The sequence below is a fragment of the Mauremys mutica genome, unplaced genomic scaffold (assembly GCF_020497125.1).
Source record: "Mauremys mutica isolate MM-2020 ecotype Southern unplaced genomic scaffold, ASM2049712v1 Super-Scaffold_339, whole genome shotgun sequence".
Taxonomy (NCBI): domain Eukaryota; kingdom Metazoa; phylum Chordata; order Testudines; family Geoemydidae; genus Mauremys; species Mauremys mutica.
The window spans coordinates 284,518-305,495 of NW_025423358.1; the positions used below are offsets into that span (position 1 = coordinate 284,518).

Sequence of the window (20,978 nt, forward strand, 5' to 3'; positions counted from 1 at the left end):
GGAGGGGTGGAAGGAGGGAGGGATGGGGGTGTGGGGGCGCTGTAGGGGGTGACTGGAGAAGGGGAGGGGTGGAACGAGGGAGGGACGGGGTGTGGGGGAGCTGGAGGGGGTGAGTGGGGATGGGGAGGGGTGGGCAGAGGGGTGTAGGGGAGGGACGGGGGTGTGGGGGCGCTCGAGGGGGGTGGGTGGGGATGGGGAGGGGTGGGCAGAGGGGTGTGGGGGAGGGACGGGGGTGTGGGGGCGCTCGAGGGGGGTGAGTGGGGATGGGGAGCGGGGGAAGGAGAAGCGTGTTGGGGGAAGGTGGGGGAGGGCGGACTGAGACGCATCCACCCGCAGCTCCCTGGGGCTCTCCAGTGACTCTGGATTCACCCCGGGGTGACTCAGACCTGCCCCTGCCCCCAGCATCTCCCCTGGGAGCTCGTGTTCCCGGCCCTGCTGCTGCCCCCAGCCATGGTCCCCGAGGGAGAATCCACCCCCCGAGACCCCCTGGCTCCCCCCCCCCCCCCACTAAGCAAGGGGCCGCTTTGAGCGGCTGGGCCCTGGTCAATGGCTGAATCTGCGCATGGCTGGCGGGGGGGGGGGGGGGGGGCTGGCCCCAGGGCCCTGCTGCCCCGAGCCGGGCCCCGGAGCAGGGCCGGGGGCCGACGGGCCGGGCGCGCTCTGCGGGGGTGCCAGGGAGCCCTGCACGGAGGGCCCGCCCCGCAGCCCCCGTCTCTCCGTGCCAGGGGCGGGGCGTGGAAGGGGTTAACCGTGTCCCGAACGGGACCTCCCCGCTCCTCCCTCCTCCGCCGAGCCCGGGGCGTTCCCTGCTGCCCCCCCTTCCGGGGCGTTTCCGGTGGGGGGGGAGAGTCCGGGAAGCGGGCGGTGCGCCCTGGGCGCACTCTTGGCACGGGGCCCTGGGCGCACCGGGGCTCCCCTGCTGGCGCTGGCGCTGGCGCTGCCGCTCCTGGGGGCGGGCGAGGGGCGGGGCGGGGGCCGTAACTCTCCACCCCAAGCCCGGGGGGAGGCGGCTCTGAAAGTCCCTAGCGTTCAGCTGAGCGGCCGGGGAAGTCCCGGTGGCCCTTCCTCTACCCCGGCTGCCTGCTGCAGCCGCCCTGGCTTCAGTCGGGGGCTGTGGGCACCCACGGGGCAGCCAGGCCGCCCCCTCCCTGCGCGCCCGCTCCCTGGAGGTGCCCGGCGCTGCAGGGGGCACCTGCTGAGGCCATGAGCTCGCAAAAGGGCCGAACGGGGTTTGGCTGGTGACCTCTCGCCCACACGGGGGGCAAAGGACCCAGGAGACCGAGCGGCGTTTGGCTGGTGACCCCCCCTCACGCCCACCCCGGGGGCACAGGACCCAGGAGACCGAGCCGGTTGGGCTGGCGACCCCTCCCCCACTGTGGGGGCAAGGACCCCGGCGCCCGAGGAATGGCGGAGGAGATGCCCGTGGACCTGAGGACGTGGCGGAAGGGGGACAGCCCTGAGTGCCAGGGGAGCGGGGTTCCCCGTCCCAAAGACCCCGGGGGGCAGCGGGCTCCTCAGGGCAGCCGGCCATTCCCTGCACCCTGGCCCGGCGCCCCGGGGGGGCCAAGGACTCCTCCCCCCCACCTCGGGGCGCCGAGTCCGGGGCCCCCCGACGAGGGGGGCAGGAAAGCAGAGACCTCGCTGCCCCTGCGCAAACGCCGCTACGCAGTGCGGGGACCGGGCTGGGAGCGGCCGGGGCCCCCGGCCGGGAAGGTGCCCAAGACGGAGAGCGACGGGGGGCAGGAGGGCGCCTCCGGGGGGCAGCATCCCCCCTTCTGCAACGGCTACTGCCCCCCCTACGTGGCTGTGGAGTACGCCCGCCTGCCAGCTCCCTACCTCATAGGTGGGTGACCCCCGCCCCTGCGCCCCGCTCCCCGCCCCACATCGCCCCCGCGGGGGACCCCCGGCTCCTTCCTTTCCCTGCAGACATCCGGCGCCTCCCCAGATGCTGGCGGGTGGCCAGGACAGGTCCCACGGGCTGGAGACCCTCCCGCGCCCAGACGCCGGGGGCCCGGGAAATGGGCTGGGGGCGGTGGAGGAGAGTCCGTGTCCTTGGCCTCAGGGGCCGGGTGAGGATTTCAGTAACGCGATTGCTCAAACGTAGCACTGGCCCCGGACTCCTGGGTCCCTTGGGGGAGGGGTCATGGAGAGGAGCCCCAAGAGGTGCTGGTCCCGGACTCCTGGGTCCCTAGGGACCGGTTATGGGGGAGACCACAAGAGGTGCTGGCCCCGGACTCCTGGGTCCCTAAGGACGGGTTATGGGGGAGACCCCAGGAGGTGCTGGTCCCGGACTCCTGGGTCCCTAGGGACCGGTTATGGGGGAGACAACAAGAGGTGCTGGTCCCGGACTCCTGGGTCCCTAGGGACCGGTTATGGGGGAGACCTTAGGAGGTGCTGGCCCTGGACTCCTGGGTCCCTTGCGATGTCTAAGGGGGATCCCTTCTTTCGCTCACGCACCCCCATTCTTCTCCCCCCACCAGGTCTGACCGGACCCTTCCTGGTCCCGGAGCGGGCCCCCTTCTTCCACCCTGTGGCCCCCCACCCCCTACTGCCGGCCCCTCTGCTGGGGCGCCCCGCCACTCCCTACCCCCTTCTCTGCCCCCTGCAGACACAGATAGCTGCTGACATCGCTACGGCGACCAAGCAGGACGAGGATGGAGACACGTAAGTGTGTGGGGGGGTTGAAATAGGGGGTGAGTTTAAATAGCCCTGGGCCCCCAGCACGGACATGGGGGCAAGGGGCCCATCTGCGAGCCCAGACAGAGCGAGCCAGCCCGGCTGGGAAGGGGAATCCCCGGCCCGTCTGTGTAGCCCTCCCCCATCCCGGTCCCACCCCCTGCCGACGTTTTCTTCCTGCGTAATGGTCCCGTGGCTCAAACTTCTTACTGGAAGGGGAGGGGGATAGATTTCCTCCCCGGCTTCCTCTTCCTCCACCCCCCGCACCCCCCCCCCCGCGCCTGGCTGGGCACTGCTGCAGGGAAGATCACAGTGCTGGGTTCTTGGCTTGGCAGTGACAGGGCACTGTTCCTGGGGAAGCTCGCAGCACTGGGCAGGGCCGGCTTTAGGAAGTGCGGGGCCCAATTCGAACAGTTTTGACGGGGCCCCAGAAAGGATGACTTAAAACAACAACAACAAAAAACACGTAAAAAAACATGTGGGGCTTGTACTCACCGGGCGGTGCTCCGAGTCTTCGGTGCCACTTCGGCAGTGGGTCCTTCACTCTCTCCGGGTCTTCGGCGGCACTGAAGGACCCGCCGCCGAAGTGCTGCCGAAGACCCAGAGCGAGTGAAGGACCTGCCGCCGAAGTGCCGCTGAAGACCTGGAGCGCCGTCGGGTGAGTAAAAATTAAAAAGGTGCCTCTAGCCAGGGAAGGGATTCTCACTGGGTGCGGGGCCCTCTTAGGCGTGGGGCCCGATTCGGGGGAATTGGTGGAATAGGCATAAAGCCGGCCCTGGCACTGGGTTCCCAGCTGGGCAGTGACATGGCACTATTCCTGGGGAAGCTCGCAGCGCTGGGTTCCCGGCTGGGCACTGTGGTGGGGGAAGCTCGCAGCACTGGGTTCCTGGCTGGGCAGTGACAGGGCACTGTCACAGAGGAAGCTCACAGCACTGGGTTCCCAGCTGGGCAGTGACAGGGCACTGTTCCTGGGGAAGCTCGCAGCACTGGGTTCCCGACAGGGCACTGTGGTGAGGGAAGCTCACAGCTCTGGGTTCCTGGCTGAGCAGTGATAGGGCACTGTCATGGGGGGAAGCTCGCAGCACTGGGTGCCCGGCTGGGCAGTGACAGGGCACTGTCACAGAGGAAGCTCACAGCACTGGGTTACTGGCTTGGCAGTGACAGGGCACTGTTCCTGGGGCAGCTCGCAGCACTGGGTTCCCGACAGGGCACTGTGGCAGGGAAGCTCACAGCTCTGGGTTCCTGGCTGAGCAGTGACAGGGCACTGTCATGGGGGGAAGCTCGCAGCACTGGGTTCCCAGCTGGGCAGTGACAGGGCACTGTTCCTGGGGCAGCTCGCAGCACTGGGTTCCCGACAGGGCACTGTGGCAGGGAAGCTCACAGCGCTGGGTTCCCGGCTGGGCACTGTGGTGGGGGAAGCTCGCAGCGCTGGGTTCCTAGCTGAGCAGTGACAGGGCACTGTCATGGGGGGAAGCTCACAGCACTGGGTGCCCGGCTGGGCAGTGACAGGGCACTGTCACAGAGGAAGCTCACAGCACTGGGTGCCCGGCTGGGCAGTGACAGGGCACTGTCACAGAGGAAGCTCACAGCACTGGGTTCCCGACAGGGCACTGTGGCAGGGAAGCTCACAGCGCTGGGTTCCCGACAGGGCACTGTGGTGGGGGAAGCTTGCAGCACTCGGTTCCCAGTTGGGCAGGAACAGGGCACTGTCATGGGGGGAAGCTCGCAGCACTGGGTTCCCAGTTGGGCAGGAACAGGGCACTGTCGTGGAAAACCTCGCAGCGCTGGGTTCCCAGCTGGGCAGTGACAGGGCACTGTTCCCGGGGAAGCTCACAGCACTGGGTTCCCGACAGGGCACTGTGGCAGGGAAGCTCACAGCGCTGGGTTCCCGACAGGGCACTGTGGTGAGGGAAGCTCACAGCTCTGGGTTCCCAGTTGGGCAGTGACAGGGCACTGTTCCCGGGGAAGCTCACAGCACTGGGTTCCCGACAGGGCACTGTGGCAGGGAAGCTCACAGCGCTGGGTTCCCGACAGGGCACTGTGGTGAGGGAAGCTCACAGCTCTGGGTTCCCAGCTGGGCAGTGACAGGGCACTGTTCCTGGGGCAGCTCGCAGCGCTGCAGCCTCCCAAGCCTGAGCTGCCAGTGGATATCGAAAGTGGCCTGTTTGAGACAGGAAGTGGAGGTCAGCGGGCGGCTGGGAGCTTTTACTGGAAGCCCGGAGTCGAGGACCCCCCCCCCCCGTTCGGGGCGCGCTGATGAGAGGTTTCCTTTTATCGTAATTCGCTGCTGGAGCGATTCTCTGAAATCACCTGCGACCTTGGGGAGGGGGGGGCGGCAGAGAGGGGCCAGGGCTGGGGGGCAGAGCGGGGAGCGGCGGGAGGGGTGAGCTGGGGTGACCGGGCTCTGGGGGCAGGACATGGGATGGAGGGGGAGAGCTGGGCGAAGGGAGCCAAGGGGTGGGGAGGGTGAGGTGGAGGATGGGGGGGTCTCAGGCCCAGTGGGGACGATGTGGGGCAGGGCGGGGACCTGGCGAACATTGCAGCGCTTGTTCTAAGCGGCACCAGTAACAGATCGGGAAGGGCAGCGTCTCTGCGGGGTGGGGGGGGACTCCAGTAACTTGCTGCACCCGCGGATCTAGCTGGCGTCGGCCCGGGGTTACCAGGGAGCTGCTGGTGCGGGGGGGGGGCTCTCTGGGGCGCTGCCCGGGGCTGAGCCCCCAGCTGGGATGGGGCTGGGGGTTCCCGGGACACGGTTGCAGCTGCTGCTCTAGCCAGAACCTACCTGGGAGTTTCTGTGGCTGGGGGAGGGGAGAGGAACTTTCTGCGGAGCGGGGGGGGGAACCCTGAGGAGGTTCTACCCCCCCCCAGTGACGGTCTCCCCCCCCCCCCCCCCACAGGGCTCTGCACATCGCTGTGGCCCAGGGGAACCTGCCCGTTGCCCAGCGCCTGGTCAGCCTCTTCCTGCAGGGTCAGCGGGACCTGGACGTTTACAACAACCTGCGGCAGGTCAGTGCGGGGGGCGGGGGTCCCGGCGGGGCGGGCTGGGGGGCGGGTTGGGGGCTCTGATACCAGCGGGGCAGGATGGGGGGGCGGGTTGGGGGCTCTGATACCAGCGGGGCGGGCTGGGGGCCCGATACCAGGCTGGCCCCTGGCCGATGGGGGGTGGGGGAGGGGTCAGTGCGGGGGGCGGGGGTCCCAGCGGGGCAGGATGGGGGGGGGCGGGATGGGGGCCCCGATAGCAGCGGGGCGGGCTGGGGGGCTCCGATACCAGCGGGGCAGGATGGGGGGGCGGGGGTCCCGGCGGGGCGGGCTGGGGGCCCCGATACCAGCGGGGCAGGATGGGGGGGCGGGCTGGGGGCCCCGATACCAGCGGGGCAGGATGGGGGGGACGGGGGTCCCAGCGGGGCAGGATGGGGGGCGGGCTGGGGGCCCCGATACCAGCGGGGCAGGATGGGGGGGACGGGGGTCCCAGCGGGGCAGGATGGGGGGGCGGGCTGGGGGCTCTGATACCAGCGGGGCAGGATGGGGGGGCGGGAGTCCCGGGGGGCGGGCTGGGGGCCCCGATACCAGGCTGGCCCCTGGCCGATGGGGGGTGGGGGAGGGGTCAGTGCGGGGGGCGGGGGTCCCAGCGGGGCTGGATGGGGGGGCGGGGGCCCCGGGGGGGCGGGCTGGGGGCCCCGATACCAGCGGGGCTGGATGGGGGGGCGGGGGTCCCGGCGGGGCGGGCTGGATGCGGGGGCTGGGGGCCCCGATACCCGGCTGGCCCTGCCCGATGGGGGGAGCTGGGTATCGGGGAGGGGGGTGACCCCGACCTGCCCCTGGCAGGTGGCACCAGGCTGACGGGGGGGCGGGGCGGGGGGGGACCCGGGCGCGGCGTTCCCAGAACCCACGTGCCCAGCCCCGCCCCGCCCCAGCGCAGACGGGACTTTCCCCGACAACTTCCTCCCCCGTTGCCTGGGCGACGCCCCGGGTCAGAGCCTGAGTCACGGGGGCGGGGACGCGGACAGACGGACGGACAAACCCAGGCGCACCTGGCACCGGGAGCCCCGCAGGGACGGGACACAGAGCGGGTCGCAGGCAAACGCTGCAGCGCTGGCCCCTCTCCCTCCGGCTCCTTGCACCATTCCCAGGGCACTGGGGCACGCCGCCTTGCACACTCACCATGCACGGCTGAGACACACGCTCAGACACTCCCACTCCCTGCAACACGCTCATGCACCAGGGCATGCTGCATTCCACACTCACGGTGCACTGGTGTGACACACACACTGTGACACGCGCTCAGACACACTCGCTCCCTGCAACGAGCGTGTTCACGGACTTCCACAGGCATCGCACACTCCCACTGCGATGGCCCCACGCGCCGGTCACACACACACGCACGCACACTCGCTGCGGTGCACTTGCTGGCTCTCACAGAGACACGGCTTGCTGGGACGTGCTCACTCACACACACCATGGCACCTGTGCACACTCTTACACGCTCATCCCCCCACCCCATCCCCAGAGCCCAGAAGGAGCCGCCAGCTCCATCCTATGGACAGGTGGCCTCACTCCCGACCCGCTGCCCCCAGTTACCCCAGTCCTGGGCTCCCCCCAGTCCCATGTTGTGTGCCCCATTTCCCGTAAACCACCACCTGAGCCAGCTCCAGCCCCTTCTCAGAAGCGTCTGCGTCAACGTGGCTGGCGCCGGGGGCTGCGGTTAGCACCGTCGGGACCGGGCAGCTTCCTCTGGTTACAGGGTGTGCACCAGCCGCTCGCAGCTTGCATGTCTCCGTGCTGTAAGCTTTGCTGTGGCAATGCCCTGCCTGTGTCCCCGGCTGGGAAACCCCCTGGTGCTGCGAGCTTCCTTGTGTGTGCCCCCAGCTGGGACCCACTGCCAGACGTTGTGAGCTTCCCTGCAGCAGTGCCTTGTGCCTCTCCCCCCTCAGACTCCCTTGCACCTGGCGGTGATCACCACCCAGCCATCCCTGGTGAAGCTGCTGCTCTCGCACGGGGCGTCCCCGATGGCACTGGACCGACACGGACAAACGTCGGTGCACCTGGCCTGCGAGCACGGCAGCCCCCGATGCCTGCGTGAGCTGCTAGAGTGGGGCAGCAGCCGACCTGAGCTGGAGGCCCGGAACTACGAGGGTGAGAAGGCTGGGAGGGGATGGGGGGGGGGGCAGACTGGGGTTGGGAGGGGTGGATGCAGGGATGGGGGATACTGGGGTCAGGAGGGGGTGGGGGAGGGCGCTTGTGGTTTTGAGAATTTTTCCAAACAGCTGAGAACTGGGACCAGAATCTATGGAAAAGCCTAAAGGCCCCCCCCCAAGCCAGGCCAGCACCCCCCCACCGTCCCTCCTCCTTGTGCCTCTCTCACCCCCCCCCCCCATTCTCTCCCCCCAGGTCTCACCCCCCTGCACGTCTCTGTGGCCACCTCGAACCGGGACACGGTGCTGCTGCTGCTGGAGCACGGGGCGGACATCGATGCTGTGGTGAGCATGGGGGCGCCTACCCCCACCCCACAGACATGGTGCACGGGGGGCTGGGTACGGGGAAGCGCATCCCCTCCAACCCCCCCCCACCACACACACACAACTGGGGTTGGGTACAGTGGTTGGGAAGGGAATGCAGAGCTGGGAGAGAACTGTGCGAACTGAGGGGGGATTTCCGGGGGGGTTGTGTGTATGTGTGACTGGCGGGGGGGGGAACCTGTCTGTACCTGACGGGTCAGACCCTGCTGTGCACTCCACACAGGACATCAAGAGCGGCCGCTCCCCCTTGCTCCATGCCGTGGAGAACAACAGCCTGGACATGGTGGAGCTGCTAATACAGGTGAGGGCCAGCCCCCCTCCCCCCCCACATCTGGCCCCTGACCCCTCTCCCTCCCTTCAGCTCCCCCAAATGTCCCCTTGCCCCAACCAGATTCCTGTCACTGTCCCCCCAAACCCTGTCCCCTCCCAGCCACCTCACCTGGTGCCCTGCCCTCCCCTGGACAGGACACTCAGGGCAGGGGGGCGTTGTCTGTCCTGTCTCACCGCCCGTCTCTTCTCTCCCCGCCCTGGCAGAATGGGGCAAATGTCAACGCGCAGTCGTATGCGGGGTGCACGGCGCTGCACGTAGCCAGTGGGCGGGGGCTGCTGGACGCCCTGCGGCTGCTGGTGCGGAACGGGGCCGACTGCGGGATCAAGAACTATCACAACGACACGGCGCTCATGGTGGCCAAGAACCGGCGGGTGAGTGGGGGGACCCTGGGGGGCTGAGCAGGGGCTGGGGAGGGTTGGCAGGACGGGGGGGACCCTGGGGGGTGAGCAGAGGGCTGGGGTAGGTCGGCAGGACATGGGGGGAATGCTGGGGGGGTGAGAAGGGGGCTGGGGAGGGTCGGCAGGACATGGGGGGACCCTGCAGGGTGAGAAGGGGGCTGGGGAGGGTCGGCAGGAGGACACGGGGGGCTGCACAAAGAGGCCCCGGGGGGATTATGGGGAGGGAGAGGCTGGGGGTACGGAGGCTTGGAGGTAGGGAGAGTGGGGGCCATGGGGATGAAGGGAAGCAGGGATGGGAGGGGCCACTGCTGCCATGTGGGGATTGGGGGAGTTAAGGGGTCTTGGGGTGGGCCTGGGGGGGCTCCCAGCAGGACAGGGTAACACCCTCCATCCCCCGTTCCCAGGTGATTGACATCCTGAGGGGAAAGGCCTCCCGGCCTCCCCCAGCCTCCGACTGTACCCGGGACGGGGCCTCCCCGGCACCCAGTTCAGCCAGCTCCCCTGGCGCCCGCCTGACCCCCAATGGTGAGTGCTCCCCCCCAATGCCCCTGGCGCCCGCCTGACCCCCAACGGTGAGTGCTGCCCCCCAATGCCCCTGGCGCCCGCCTGACCCCCAACGGTGAGTGCTGCCCCCCCAATGCCCCTGGCGCCCGCCTGACCCCCAACGGTGAGTGCTGCCCCCCAATGCCCCTGGTGCCCGCCTGACCCCCAATGGTGAGTGCTGCCCCCCAATGCCCCTGGCGCCCGCCTGACCCCCAACGGTGAGTGCTGCCCCCCCAATGCCCCTGGCGCCCGCCTGACCCCCAACGGTGAGTGCTGCCCCCCAATGCCCCTGGCGCCCGCCTGACCCCCAGCAGTAACACCCCACTGGCCCCCTTAGCCCATGTGCCCCCCCCCGAGCTCCCGGAGCCCCCTGGGGAGTCCCCGTCTGAAGGTCACGCTCTGCTCCACCTGCCCATGACCCCTGGAGCCAGCCCCAGGGGGAGATGCACCGACCCCCTCCCAGCTGCGGGCTCCCTGGGGAGGGCCAAGAGTTTCCCAGGGGGCACTGGGAGGACCCAAGGGTTCTGGGGGGAGGGGTTGAGATCTCGGGGGGGGGGGGAGGTTCCAGGTTCCCCTTTGGGGGGGGTTCTGGGGCTGATTCCTGATGCCCCCTTTCTCTCCCCCCAGGTCTGCCCAGCGCCTCCCCTGGCTCCCCACCGTCTGCCCCAAGCCCTCCGCACACCCCAGGAGCCTGCAGAACTGCCCCAACCAATCAGAGACCAGAAACTGCTGAGCCAGCCAATGGGGCATCAACACCAGGCCCCCTCCATGGGGTGAAGCTGGAGGGAAACATGCCCCCGCCCACCCTGGGGCAGCCAATGGGCTCTGCCACTGCCCCCAAGCCCTTTCTGCGATTGGCCGAAAGCCTGCTGGAGCCTGCCCTCCATGGTGCCATCTACCCAATTGCGTCTCCTGGCCAGGACACCTCAACCAATCACCTCTCGCTGCTGCCTGGCGCCTTTCACCCGTCCATTGTCCAGGGGCTGCCACCCAATCGGATTCACCTGAGAGGTGTTGGGCTGGACCAGTCACGGACTCCGTGTGGGGCAGGGAGCCCACCCGCGGGTGTGGCCGAGGGGCAGTGGCTTCGCAGCAGGGACAGCGGGGGCAGCTGACAGCGGAGTCCTGGGGGCAGCCGCCCCTCCCAACCCAGGGACCCCAGGGGACTCGCCCTGGGGATGTAGCACTGGGATGACTGGCTCCTAGAGGACCCTGTGTCTCTGTTCCTGAGGGACCCAGGCATCCGGGCCTCCTGGGGGGACCCCCACGGCCAGCGACAGCTGCCTACTCTCCTATGGGACCCAGGAGTCCGGGCATCACCCCGTGTTCCTGTGAGACCCAGGTGTCTGGCTGTCTCCATGGAGGGGGAACCCATATGCTCCTATGGGGCCAAGCGGCCTGGCCAGCTCCGTGCCCGGGTCAAGGCCTGAAGAGAGGAGTGTCCGACAGGCCCCCTTGCATTCGCCTCCCCCCGCCTGGGGTGGGGGAAGGGGGCAGTGTCTCCTCTTTCTGCCCCCCCCCCCGGGAGCCAGCACAGGGTGGCGCTGCCAGGACCCCTGCCCCAAAACGGGGCCAGAGCCACAAGCAGCCCCTGGGGAGGTCGCAGCTAAAGCCGGGATGGAGTCAGCGGAACTCAGCTGGGGGGAACCTGGGGGGGGGGATTGGCTGCACTGAGACTGGACTCGCAGGGGCCCTGTATGCCCCCCGAAAGGCTGCTGGGAGCTAAGCCCAGCCCCCACCCCCCATTCACTAGCATTAACCCTCCTGCTCCCAGGCTGCCCCCTCGGTGCTCTCCTGGATGCAGAAGCAGGTGGGTGGGGGATCCGGCCCCCCCACCTCAGAGTTGCCGCCAGTCACTGATACTTGAATCTCCTGGGGTGGGGGGGGTGTTGTGGTTTGGGGGTAACTTATGAGGGTCTTTTCTAAGCCGCTAATAAAATATTTTTTGTATTTTTTATCCTGAGACTGAAAGACTTAGGGGGCGCTATGGGGCTGGGTGGGGCCGGTGGGGCTGATGGGGGGGCGCTATGGGGCTGGGTGGGGCCGGTGGGGCTGAGGGGGGGCGCTATGGGGCTGGACAGGCCCATGAGACTGATGGGGGGCGCTATGGGGCTGGATGGGCCCGTGGGGCTGATGGGGGGCGCTATGGGGCTGGACAGGGTGCATGGGGCTGATGGTGGGGGCTGGACAGGCCCGTGGGGCTAATGGGAGGTGCTGTGGAGCTGGACGGGGCCCTGGGGATGATGGGGGGGAGGCTATGGGGCTGGACGGGCCCATGGGGCTGATGGGGGCGGTGCTATGGGGCTGGATGGGGCCGGTGGGGCTGATGGGGGGTGCTATGGGGCTGGACAGGCCCATGAGACTGATGGGGGGCGCTATGGGGCTGGACAGGCCCGTGGGGCTGCTGGGGGGCGCTATGGGGCTGGATGGCCCCGTGGGGCTGATGGGGGGCGCTATGGGGCTGGAAGGGCCCGTGGGGCTTATGGGGGGGCGCAATGGGGCTGGACAGGTGCATGGGGCTGATGGGGGGTGCGATGGGGCTGGACGGGCCCATGGGGCTAATGGGGGCGGTGCTATGGGGCTGATGGGGGGGGCGCTATGGGGCTGGACAGGTGCATGGGGCTGATGGGGGGCGCTATGGGGCTGGATGGGCCCGTGGGGCTGATGGGGGTGCGATATGGGGCTGGACAGGTGCATGGGGCTGATGGGGGGCGCTATGGGGCTGGATGGGCCCGTGGGGCTGCTGGGGGCGCTGTGGGGATGGATGGGCCCGTGGGGCTGATGGGGGGGGCGCTATGGGGCTGGATGGGCCCGTGGGGCTGATGGGGGGGCGCTATGGGGCTGGACGGGCCCATGGGGCTAATGGGGGCGGTGCTATGGGGCTGATGGGGGGGGCGCTATGGGGCTGGACGGGCCTGTGGGGCTGGTACAATTGTTTCCAAGGATCATCCAGGCAGCGGCGCCACCTGGTGGCCGAAGGGAGGATTGCGGGCGGGTTCCAGCCTCGCCCCCGGGGCAGGGGCAGGCGAGGCCACAGGTGAGTCAGCGGCACCTGGAATTACAGGTAGGTTCAGGCCCGGGGCGGGTTCCCGGCTGCTCCCCCTCCCCCCCCCGCGACAGGAAATCACCCAGAGAGCTGCACAGGGTGTGACAGAACTGACAGCCAGTGCCCCTCACTCCCGACCCGCAGCCCCCCCAGGGCTCCTCCCTCCCCAGCTCTGCCGGTGCCCCTCACTCCCGACCCGCAGCCCCCTGCCAGCCCAGCCCTGGGCTCCCCCTAGCTCTGCCGGTGCCCCTCACTCCCGACCCGCAGCCCCCCAGCCACCCAGGGCTCCTCCCTCCCCAGCTCTGCCGGTGCCCCTCACTCCCGACCCGCAGCCACCCAGGGCTCCTCCCTCCCCAGCTCTGCCGGTGCCTCTCATTCCCGACCCACAGCCCCCTGCCAGCCCAGCCCTGGGCTCCCCTTAGCTCTGCCGGTGCCCCTCACTCCCGACCCGCAGCCCCCCGGCCACCCAGGGCTCCTCCCTCCCCAGCTCTGCCGGTGCCCCTCACTCCCGACCCGCAGCCACCCAGGGCTCCTCCCTCCCCAGCTCTGCCGGTGCCCCTCACTCCCGACCCGCAGCCCCCCAGCCACCCAGGGCTCCTCCCTCCCCAGCTCTGCCGGTGCCCCTCACCCCCGACCCGCAGCCCCCCGGCCACCCAGGGCTCCTCCCTCCCCAGCTCTGCCGGTGCCCCTCACCCCCGACCCGCAGCCCCCCGGCCACCCAGGGGCTCCTCCCTCCCCAGCTCTGCCGGTGCCCCTCACCCCCGACCCGCAGCCTCCCCAGGGCTCCTCCCTCCCCAGCTCTGCCAGTGCCCCTCAGCCCTGACCCGCAGCCCCTGCCAGCCCAGCCCCGGGCTCCCCAGCGCCCCTGACTCCTAGATCCAAATGCCCCAGAGCTGCAGGTTCACACTTGCTCTGACAGGTGCGTAGTGTGTAAAAACGCCCCCACACTCCCTCCCATCTCCTCAGTGGGGGGGAGGGGAGTGACCTGTCCGGATGTGACAGGAGGGGGGGCTCAAGGCCTTGCCTGTGGCCCTCTTCTGAAGCTGCTTGTTTGTGTCGCTTCCTCTACATTTTTCTCTCGCTTTGTCTTGTTCTTTTCTTCGTTCCCTCCTTCCCTCCCCCTCGGTCAGACCCGCCCTGCCCAACCCTGGGTGCAGGAAGCACCGTCTCTCCCCTCCGGCCTTTCGCCAGCTGCCATGGCTGCTGCAGGGGGACCAGGGGCCCGGCGGGGCCCCTTCGCCCTGGGCGCCGCCGCTCGGCGCTCGCTGGACAAGGCCCTACAGGGGCTGGAGAAGTTGCAGCGGCTGGTGGAGCAGCCGGGGCTGGGGCTGAGGAACAGCCCCCCCTGCCTGCTCCAGCTCCTGCCCCAGATGCGCCAGCACCTGCTGCTGATCCGGGGCCAGCCTGGGGCCAGCCTGAGCTGCCTCTGGGAGGCCGGCTACTTCCCTGTCTACATCAACAACCTGCAGCGCAAGGTCAAGCAGGCCACCAAGCTCTTCAAGGGAGACCCGGCCGGAATTTTCCAGGAGGGGTCGGCCTCCAGGTACTGGCCCCAAGGGGGCACCGTGGGGCAAGGAGGCAGGGAGAGATGGGAAGCCCAGGGCTGGGCTGGCAGGGGCTGCGGGTCGGGAGTGAGGGGCACCGGCAGGGCTGGGCTAGCAGGGGTCTGCGAGTCGGGAGTGAGGGGCACCGGCAGGGCTGGGCTAGCAGGGGTCTGCGAGTCGGGAGTGAGGGGCACTGGCAGAGGTGTGGGGATGTGGGGAGCCCAGAGCTGGGCTAGTGGGGGGCTGCGGGTCAGGAGTGAGGGGCACTGGCAGAGCTAGGTTGGGGGAGCCCAGGGCTGGGATAGCAGGGTGAGGGGAGCTGGCAGAGCTGAGGGAGGGACCCCAGAGCTGGGCTAGTGGGGGGCTGCGGGTCAGGAGTGAGGGGCACTGGCAGAGCTAGGTTGGGGGAGCCCAGGGCTGGGATAGCAGGGTGAGGGGAGCTGGCAGAGCTGAGGGAGGGACCCCAGAGCTGGGCTAGCGGGGGGCTGCGGGTTGGGAGTGAGGGGCACCTGCCCGTAGGGAGAGGCTGTCCACGCCTGTTGGACTCTGGTGAAAGGGTGCGGCCCCGAGTTACTGAGTAACCAGCTCCTATCGCAGCGGAAGCAGAAACAGAACCAACAACAGAAAACGCCCAGATCCAGGGGCCTGGCTCCCCGCACTGCCAACCCCCATCCTCCCCATCCCAGCCTGGGTTCCCCCCCCAGCTCTGCTGGTGCCCCTCACTCCTGACCCGCAGCCCCTGCATCCCAGCCTGGGTTCCCCCCCCAGCTCTGCTGGTGCCTCTCACTCCCGACCTCTCCCCAATGTACAAACCATCTTTCCTTCCCAGTGTCTGTTTCTGGGTGCCTGGAGTGGACATTGTGGGGTGGGGCAGGTGTCTGGGGTTGTCCGGCTCCAGTAGCATCTCTGGGCCTCTTTGATGCTACAGAGAAACTGCCCTCCTCCCCTTCCCGTCCGGCCGCACCCCAAGTGTTTCCTGTTGACTGTGGTGGGGGAGGGGAGAGTGGACCCCATTCTCCCCCCTGCTCCCATCTCTTCCCTCAGGAGGATGCTGACCAAGCTGTCGCTGATCTTCAGCCACATGCTGGGGGAGCTCCGAGCCCTGATCCCCAACGGGCAGGACGAGGGGCACCAGTACCAGCCCAGCCAGCCGCCCGCCAAGGCCTTCTGGAGAGGGACATGGGGGGCACGGTGAGATCCCTGATACCTCCATTCCCCAGCTACCCCCCACTATTCCTCTCCCAGCCCCCTGCTGAGACATGGACTCCCCGGTATCCCTGCCCCACTGCTCTCCTCCCCCCGCTTGCCCCCCAGGTAGCCCCTTCACCTCTCCCACCCGGATACCCCCTTCTTCCCCAGAGTCTCCCAACCCCCCATCAGCCCCATGGGCTCATCCCCCCTCACTGCCCCCTGCCCCCACAGGAGCCTGGTGTCGTGGAGCGAGTTCCAGGCAGGGCTGCAGCGGGTTCACCCCGTGGCGCCCGGCCCCATGGCCGCGGCCCTGAGAGCCACCATGGACCTGACCTGCAGCGACCATGTGTCCATCTTCGAGTTCGACATCTTCACTCGCCTCTTCCAGGTACAGGTGGGGGGAGGCAGGGCTGGGCACGGGGGGCCAAGCTGTGGAGATGAGGGCTAGGAGGGGTAGTCGTCCCCCGCACACCTGCTCCCTCCATCCTTCCCCTCCCCAGCACATCCTCCATCCCCCCACCTGTCCCTCCCCTGGGCTCCATGGCCCCAGATTGCGGGGGGCGGGGGCAGCTGCTGTGACCAATGCCCCGCCAGCCGGCTTCGCTCTAGTCTCGCCCCCACCCACCTTCGAGCAGGGCCCAGGAGCTGGCCTTGATCCCCAGCAGGATGTGGCGTGTCTATCCCCGCTCAAGCTGAGCTGACCCGTGGGCGGGGGGGTTTCCGGCTCAGCAGCAGCAGAGCTGCAGCAGGGTGGGGGTGGGGGGAGAGATGCAGGGCAGATGGGATGGAGGAGTTGCCCCCTGGCAGCACAGAAAGGCAATGGGGGTCTCGGGGGGAGGGGGGTGTGTGTGCAAGACCTCGGCATCCAGCGCGACCCTTGTGCCCCTGCAGCCCTGGCCCACGCTGCTAAAGAACTGGACCCACCTGGCAGTGACGCACCCGGGCTACGTGGCCTTCCTGACCTACGACGAAGTGAGGGCGCGGCTGCAAACCTACTGCAACAAGCCGGGCAGGTAGGGACTCCTGGGCGGGGGGGAGTGGGGAGCGCCCCCTGCTGGTCCCTGCCCCACTCCCTGCAGCCCAGACCCCCTAGTGCCGCCCTGGTGCCAGCATTGACTGCCGGGGGAAAGCGCCTCCTGCTGGGCCCCACCCCAGTCCCTGCAGCCCAGACCCCCTAGCGCCCACTGGGGCCAGCACTGACTGCCGGGGGAGAGCGCCCCCTGCTGGCCCCCACCCCACTCCCTGCAGCCCAGACCCCCTAGTGACCATTGGGGCCAGCACTGACTGCCGGGGGAGAGCGCCCCTGCTGGCCCCCACCCCACTCCCTGCAGCCCAGACCCCCTAGTGACCATTGGGGCCAGCACTGACTGCCGGGGGAGAGCGCCCCCTGCTGGCCCCCACCCCACTCCCTGAAGCCTCTACCCACTTGTGCCCCCCCCAGGCTTTGGGGTCACCCTCTGCCGCTGACCCTGTTTCCCCCCCAGCTATGTGTTTCGGCTCAGTTGCACGCGGCTGGGGCAGTGGGCCATCGGCTACGTGAGCCGGGACGGGAGCATCCTGCAGACCATCCCCCAGGACAGACCCCTCTTCCAGGCTCTGATCGAGGGGCACAAGGAGGGCTTGTGAGTGGGGGCCTGGCAGGGAGGGGGTGGCCGGGAGTGAGGCACAGCTCGGGGCCCTGCTGGGCAGATCAGGGCAGGGACCTGGGGGGGCAGAATCCAGTTATGTGCCCGGAGTCTGGTGTGGTCTGGAACTTGGGCCCGGGTCATTGTTTCTGCGTTGGGCAGGATGGGTCTGGATTTGGTGGGTCAGTTCTGGCCGGGCTGAGTTGGGTTGGTTCGAGTCGGCTCTGGCCAAGGTTGGTTCTGGTCAGGGCCGTGTGGGTTTCATTCTGTGTCGGTTCGGGCTCAGGTTACTCGGATTTAGAGAGCACGATACTGACCCGCTGGGTCCGGGTGTGGATCTGTGGGGGGTTCTGGTCAGACCAGGCTGGTTCTGACAGTTTCCGCCCCCCACAGTTACCTGTATCCAGATGGGAAGAACGTGAATCCGGACCTGACGGAGCTGACAGAACCGACGGCTCAGAACCGGATCGAGGTCTCACCGGTCAGTACCGGGCTGCTCCACCCCAGCCTTGTCCCCACCCCGAGCCCCCTGTCCTGGTGCCCTCCCAGCCCCCTGAGCCCAGCCCAGCCTCACCCTCCCTCTCCCCCAGGACCAAGCCCAGCTCTACTCCCAGATGGGATCCACCTTCCAGCTCTGTAAAATCTGCGCTGAGAACGACAAGGATGTTCGGCTCCAGCCATGTGGGCACCTGCTGTGCAGGGACTGCCTGAACGCCTGGCAGGTGAGTCTGACCCCTGACCCCTGCTGTGCAGGGACTGCCTAAACGCCTGGCAGGTGAGTCTGACCTCTGACCCCTGACCCCTGCTGTGCAGGGACTGCCTAAACGCCTGGCAGGTGAGTCTGACCCCTGACCCCTGACCCCTGCTGTGTGGGGACTGCCTGAACGCCTGGCAGGGGAGTCTGACCTCTGACCCCTGACCCCTGCTGTGCAGGGACAGCCTGAATGCCTGGCAGGTGAGTCTGACCTCTGACCCCTGACCCCTGCTGTGCAGGGACTGCCTAAACGCCTGGCAGGTGAGTCTGACCCTTGACCCCTGCTGTGTGGGGACTGCCTAAACACCTGGCAGGTGAGTCTGACCCTTGACCCCTGCTGTGTGGGGACTGCCTGAACGCCTGGCAGGTGAGTCTGACCCCTGACCCCTGACCCCTGCTGTGTGGGGACTGCCTGAATGCCTGGCAGGTGAGTCTGACCCCTGACCCCTGCTGTGCAGGGACAGCCTGAATGCCTGGCAGGTGAGTCTGACCCTTGACCCCTGCTGTGTGGGGACTGCCTAAACGCCTGGCAGATCAGTCTGACCCTTGACCTCTCACCCTGGTGTGACCCCTGACCCTGCAGTGTGGTGACTGCACAAGAACCAGGAAGGTCAGCCTGACCTCTGGCCCCTACCCCCACTGTATGACCCCTGACCTCTGACCCTGCTGTGCCTGAGCCCCCAGCAGGTCGCTGGGACCCCAGCCCCATTGTGGGGTGCCTGGGAGCCTGGCAGTTGTGAAAACCAGCCAGGCCTGTGACCTCTGACCCCTGACCCCAGCTCCCCACCCTCTGCCCCTGACACCCCCGTCTCCTCCCAGCAAGTGCAGACCCCGACCTGCCCCTTCTGCCGCCGGGAGATCCAGGGGCATGAGGAGATTCGCATCGACCCCGTCGGCGGGCAGGGGGCGGGGGCGGCTCCGGATGAGGATGACGACGACCTGGAGGATGTGGAGTCGGTGCTGCGGGAGCTGGCGGCCCTGAGGAAGGTGGGGGCTGGGGGAGGTGAGGGGCAGGGGATGGGGGATGAGGAGACAGGAGGAAGGTGGGGGGCTGGGGACACCGGAGGTGCGAGGGGGGCAGTGAGGGGAAGTACATGGGGGCGATGAGGAGACAGGAGGAAGGTGGGGGGCTGGGGACACCGGAGGGGTGCGGGGGGCAGTGAGGGGCAGGGGCTGGGGGGGATGAGGAGACAGGAGGAAGGTGGGGGGCTGGGGACACCGGAGGGGTGAGGGGGGCAGTGGGGGGCAGGGGAGGGGGGGGATGAGGAGACAGGAGGAAGGTGGGGGGCTGGGACACCGGAGGGGTGCGGGGGGCAGTGAGGGGCAGGGGATGGGGGGGATGAGGAGACAGGAGGAAGGTGGGGGGCTGGGGACACCGGAGGGGTGAGGGGGGCAGTGGGTGGCAGGGGATGGGGGGAAGAGGAGACAGGAGGAAGGTGGGGGGCTGGGGACACCGGAGGGGTGAGGGGGGCAGTGAGGGGCAGGGGCTGGGGGGGATGAGGAGACAGGAGGAAGGTGGGGGGCTGGGACACCGGAGGTGCGAGGGGGGCAGTGAGGGGCAGGGGATGGGGGGGGATGAGGAGACAGGAGGAAGGTGGGGGGCTGGGGACACCAGAGGGGTGAGGGGGGCAGTGAGGGGCAGGGGCTGGGGGGGATGAGGAGACAGGAGGAAGGTGGGGGGCTGGGGACACCGGAGGGGTGAGGGGGGCAGTGAGGGGCAGGGGATGGGGGGGATGAGGAGACAGGAGGAAGGTGGGGGGCTGGGACACCGGAGGGGGACAGTGGGTGGCAGGGGATGGGGGGGATGGAGGAAGGTGGGGGGCTGGGACACCGGGGGCAGGGGATGGGGGCCAAGGAGATGGGAGGCGTGGAGCAGGGGCGGGGAGGGGGCGGGGAGACAGAAGGGGGATGTAGGGGTTGCAGGAAGAGCTGGAGCGACCCTCACCTCTGTCTCCCGCCCACAGGCAGGGCATCCTGCATTCCCCCCCTGCCTGGACCCTGAGGTGCCTGGTCCTCCCGTCCCCCCCCGGCTGGATCTGCTCCAGCCCAGGGACCCGGACCCCACAGCCCAGGTGAGCGACGCTGGCTGGGAGGCAACCGGAGTGAGGGCACAAGGGGCAAGGGAATGTGGGTGAGTGTGCGACAGCGAGTGTGCAAGGTGCCTCCCCTCTAGTGTAACCGTGTCCCCCTCTATCTCCAGGACCTCCCACTGCCCCCCTTGGGCCACCCCAGCCAGAACCCCAGTGACTGGATCCGGCATCGGCCGCTGCCCCCCCGCCCCAGGCCCCGGGGGCCCCCTGCCCCGCCCCTCTCCCACGGGCCTGAGGAGCCCAGCTGATGGGGGGGCAGGTGGGGGGGGGTTGACAGCACCAGAGACACAGTGAGTCATGGGGGGGGCAGACGGACGTGGGAGGCAGATGGAAGGGGAAGAGGGGGTGGGACAGCCTCCGTTCTCCCTTCCTCGAACCACAGCTCTATCTTCAACCCCACCGACCCAGGTGACCAGAGAACCCAGGAGACCGGGTGACTCCAGCTCAGCTCCCCGCACAGCACAGCCAGGGTGAGTCTGTCCTGCTGCCCCGCAGCCCCCCTCCACTTGCTCCAGCCCCTGGTTCCCGCACCGACCCCCTCACTGCCCGTCTGTCTCTCTCTCATTCTAGGTCACCCCCCCAGGACTCCCAGCCAGACCCTTGCAGACCCCCCCAGGACCCACCGCCAGCGAGGGGGAGGGGTGACCCTGTACTGACCCTGGGGCCTCGACCCATGGCCTCCTATGGACGGCTGAGTCCCAGGCCCCCAGTCAGTACCGCACAGAGACCCCCCGACCGATGACCCAGAGACCAGCCAGACCCCAGAAAGACGCGACACTTGTGGGATCCACGGCTGGGGGGATTGAGCGGCACCGGGGTGGGGGCTGGGGATTGTTTAACTGGGGGGTGTCTGGACTCCTGCAACTCAAAGAGAAGCAATAAAACAGGTGAAAGGACGGGATGGCCCATCCGTCTGTCCCCTCTGGGTCTGGGCCCGTCTGCCCCCCCAGACCCCCTGTCTGCGCCACAGCCCTCCCCGGGGGCAGGGGGGGAAACGGCTGATGCCAGCTGCGGCCACCAGGTGTCACCAGCACCCCATGGCAGACCAGCTGCGGGATGAGGGACAGACAGACAGACCCTGCTGACCCCCGACCCCCTCTGCCCTTTCAGCCCTCCCCCACACCAACCCCAGCCCCCCACGTGGCCCCGTGCTCCTGCCCCCCTGCAGGAGGGGGTTAACCTTGGGGCTCCACATCTGGGGGTGGCCCTAGAACAGGGGGATGGAAGGCAGGTGACGCCCCCTCCTTGGGGGGGAGCAGGGGCT

The 20,978-nt window shown here is 68.7% G+C and overlaps 2 protein-coding genes across 7 annotated transcripts; both read left to right on the plus strand.

The window, feature by feature from the left end:
- The first annotated feature begins 1,041 nt into the window (after positions 1 to 1,041).
- On the plus strand, positions 1,042 to 11,421 carry BCL3 (BCL3 transcription coactivator). Its single transcript, XM_045001596.1, has 9 exons — positions 1,042 to 1,843; positions 2,481 to 2,664; positions 5,574 to 5,682; positions 7,608 to 7,809; positions 8,065 to 8,153; positions 8,416 to 8,493; positions 8,727 to 8,894; positions 9,326 to 9,446; positions 10,092 to 11,421. Exons 1-9 carry the CDS (start codon positions 1,405 to 1,407, stop codon positions 10,577 to 10,579), a joined length of 1,878 nt encoding a protein of 625 aa, XP_044857531.1. The 5' UTR covers positions 1,042 to 1,404; the 3' UTR covers positions 10,580 to 11,421.
- Positions 11,422 to 13,645: 2,224 nt separating this feature from the next.
- CBLC (Cbl proto-oncogene C) lies at positions 13,646 to 20,610 on the plus strand. Of its 6 annotated transcripts, none has more exons than XM_045001625.1 (12): positions 13,646 to 14,053; positions 15,099 to 15,245; positions 15,477 to 15,633; positions 16,137 to 16,258; positions 16,730 to 16,867; positions 17,264 to 17,351; positions 17,461 to 17,592; positions 18,444 to 18,611; positions 19,593 to 19,696; positions 19,825 to 20,004; positions 20,123 to 20,184; positions 20,285 to 20,353. In XM_045001625.1, the coding sequence occupies exons 1-11, from the start codon at positions 13,707 to 13,709 to the stop codon at positions 20,124 to 20,126; spliced, it is 1,587 nt and encodes a 528-aa protein (XP_044857560.1). In that variant the 5' UTR covers positions 13,646 to 13,706; the 3' UTR covers positions 20,127 to 20,184; positions 20,285 to 20,353. The 6 variants fall into 6 exon arrangements, with proteins under 6 accessions (XP_044857560.1, XP_044857564.1, XP_044857565.1 ...); XM_045001626.1 differs by having other exon boundaries at positions 13,648 to 14,053; positions 19,589 to 19,696; XM_045001629.1 differs by lacking the exon at positions 19,825 to 20,004 and having other exon boundaries at positions 20,285 to 20,362.
- The last annotated feature ends 368 nt before the right edge of the window (positions 20,611 to 20,978 follow it).

Excerpts from the sequence above, each read along its gene's own strand:
- BCL3 (XM_045001596.1), top strand. The coding sequence starts at position 1,405 with ATGGCGGAGGAGATGCCCGTGGACCTGAGGACGTGGCGGAAGGGGGAC. Across the intron at positions 1,844-2,480 it reads GCCAGCTCCCTACCTCATAG|GTCTGACCGGACCCTTCCTG; the intron begins GTGGGTGACCCC and ends TCCCCCCACCAG. Across the intron at positions 7,810-8,064 it reads GGAGGCCCGGAACTACGAGG|GTCTCACCCCCCTGCACGTC; the intron begins GTGAGAAGGCTG and ends CTCTCCCCCCAG.
- CBLC (XM_045001624.1), top strand. The coding sequence starts at position 13,707 with ATGGCTGCTGCAGGGGGACCAGGGGCCCGGCGGGGCCCCTTCGCCCTG. Across the intron at positions 17,593-18,443 it reads ACTGCCTGAACGCCTGGCAG|CAAGTGCAGACCCCGACCTG; the intron begins GTGAGTCTGACC and ends GTCTCCTCCCAG. Across the intron at positions 19,697-20,122 it reads ACCCGGACCCCACAGCCCAG|GTGACCAGAGAACCCAGGAG; the intron begins GTGAGCGACGCT and ends CCACCGACCCAG.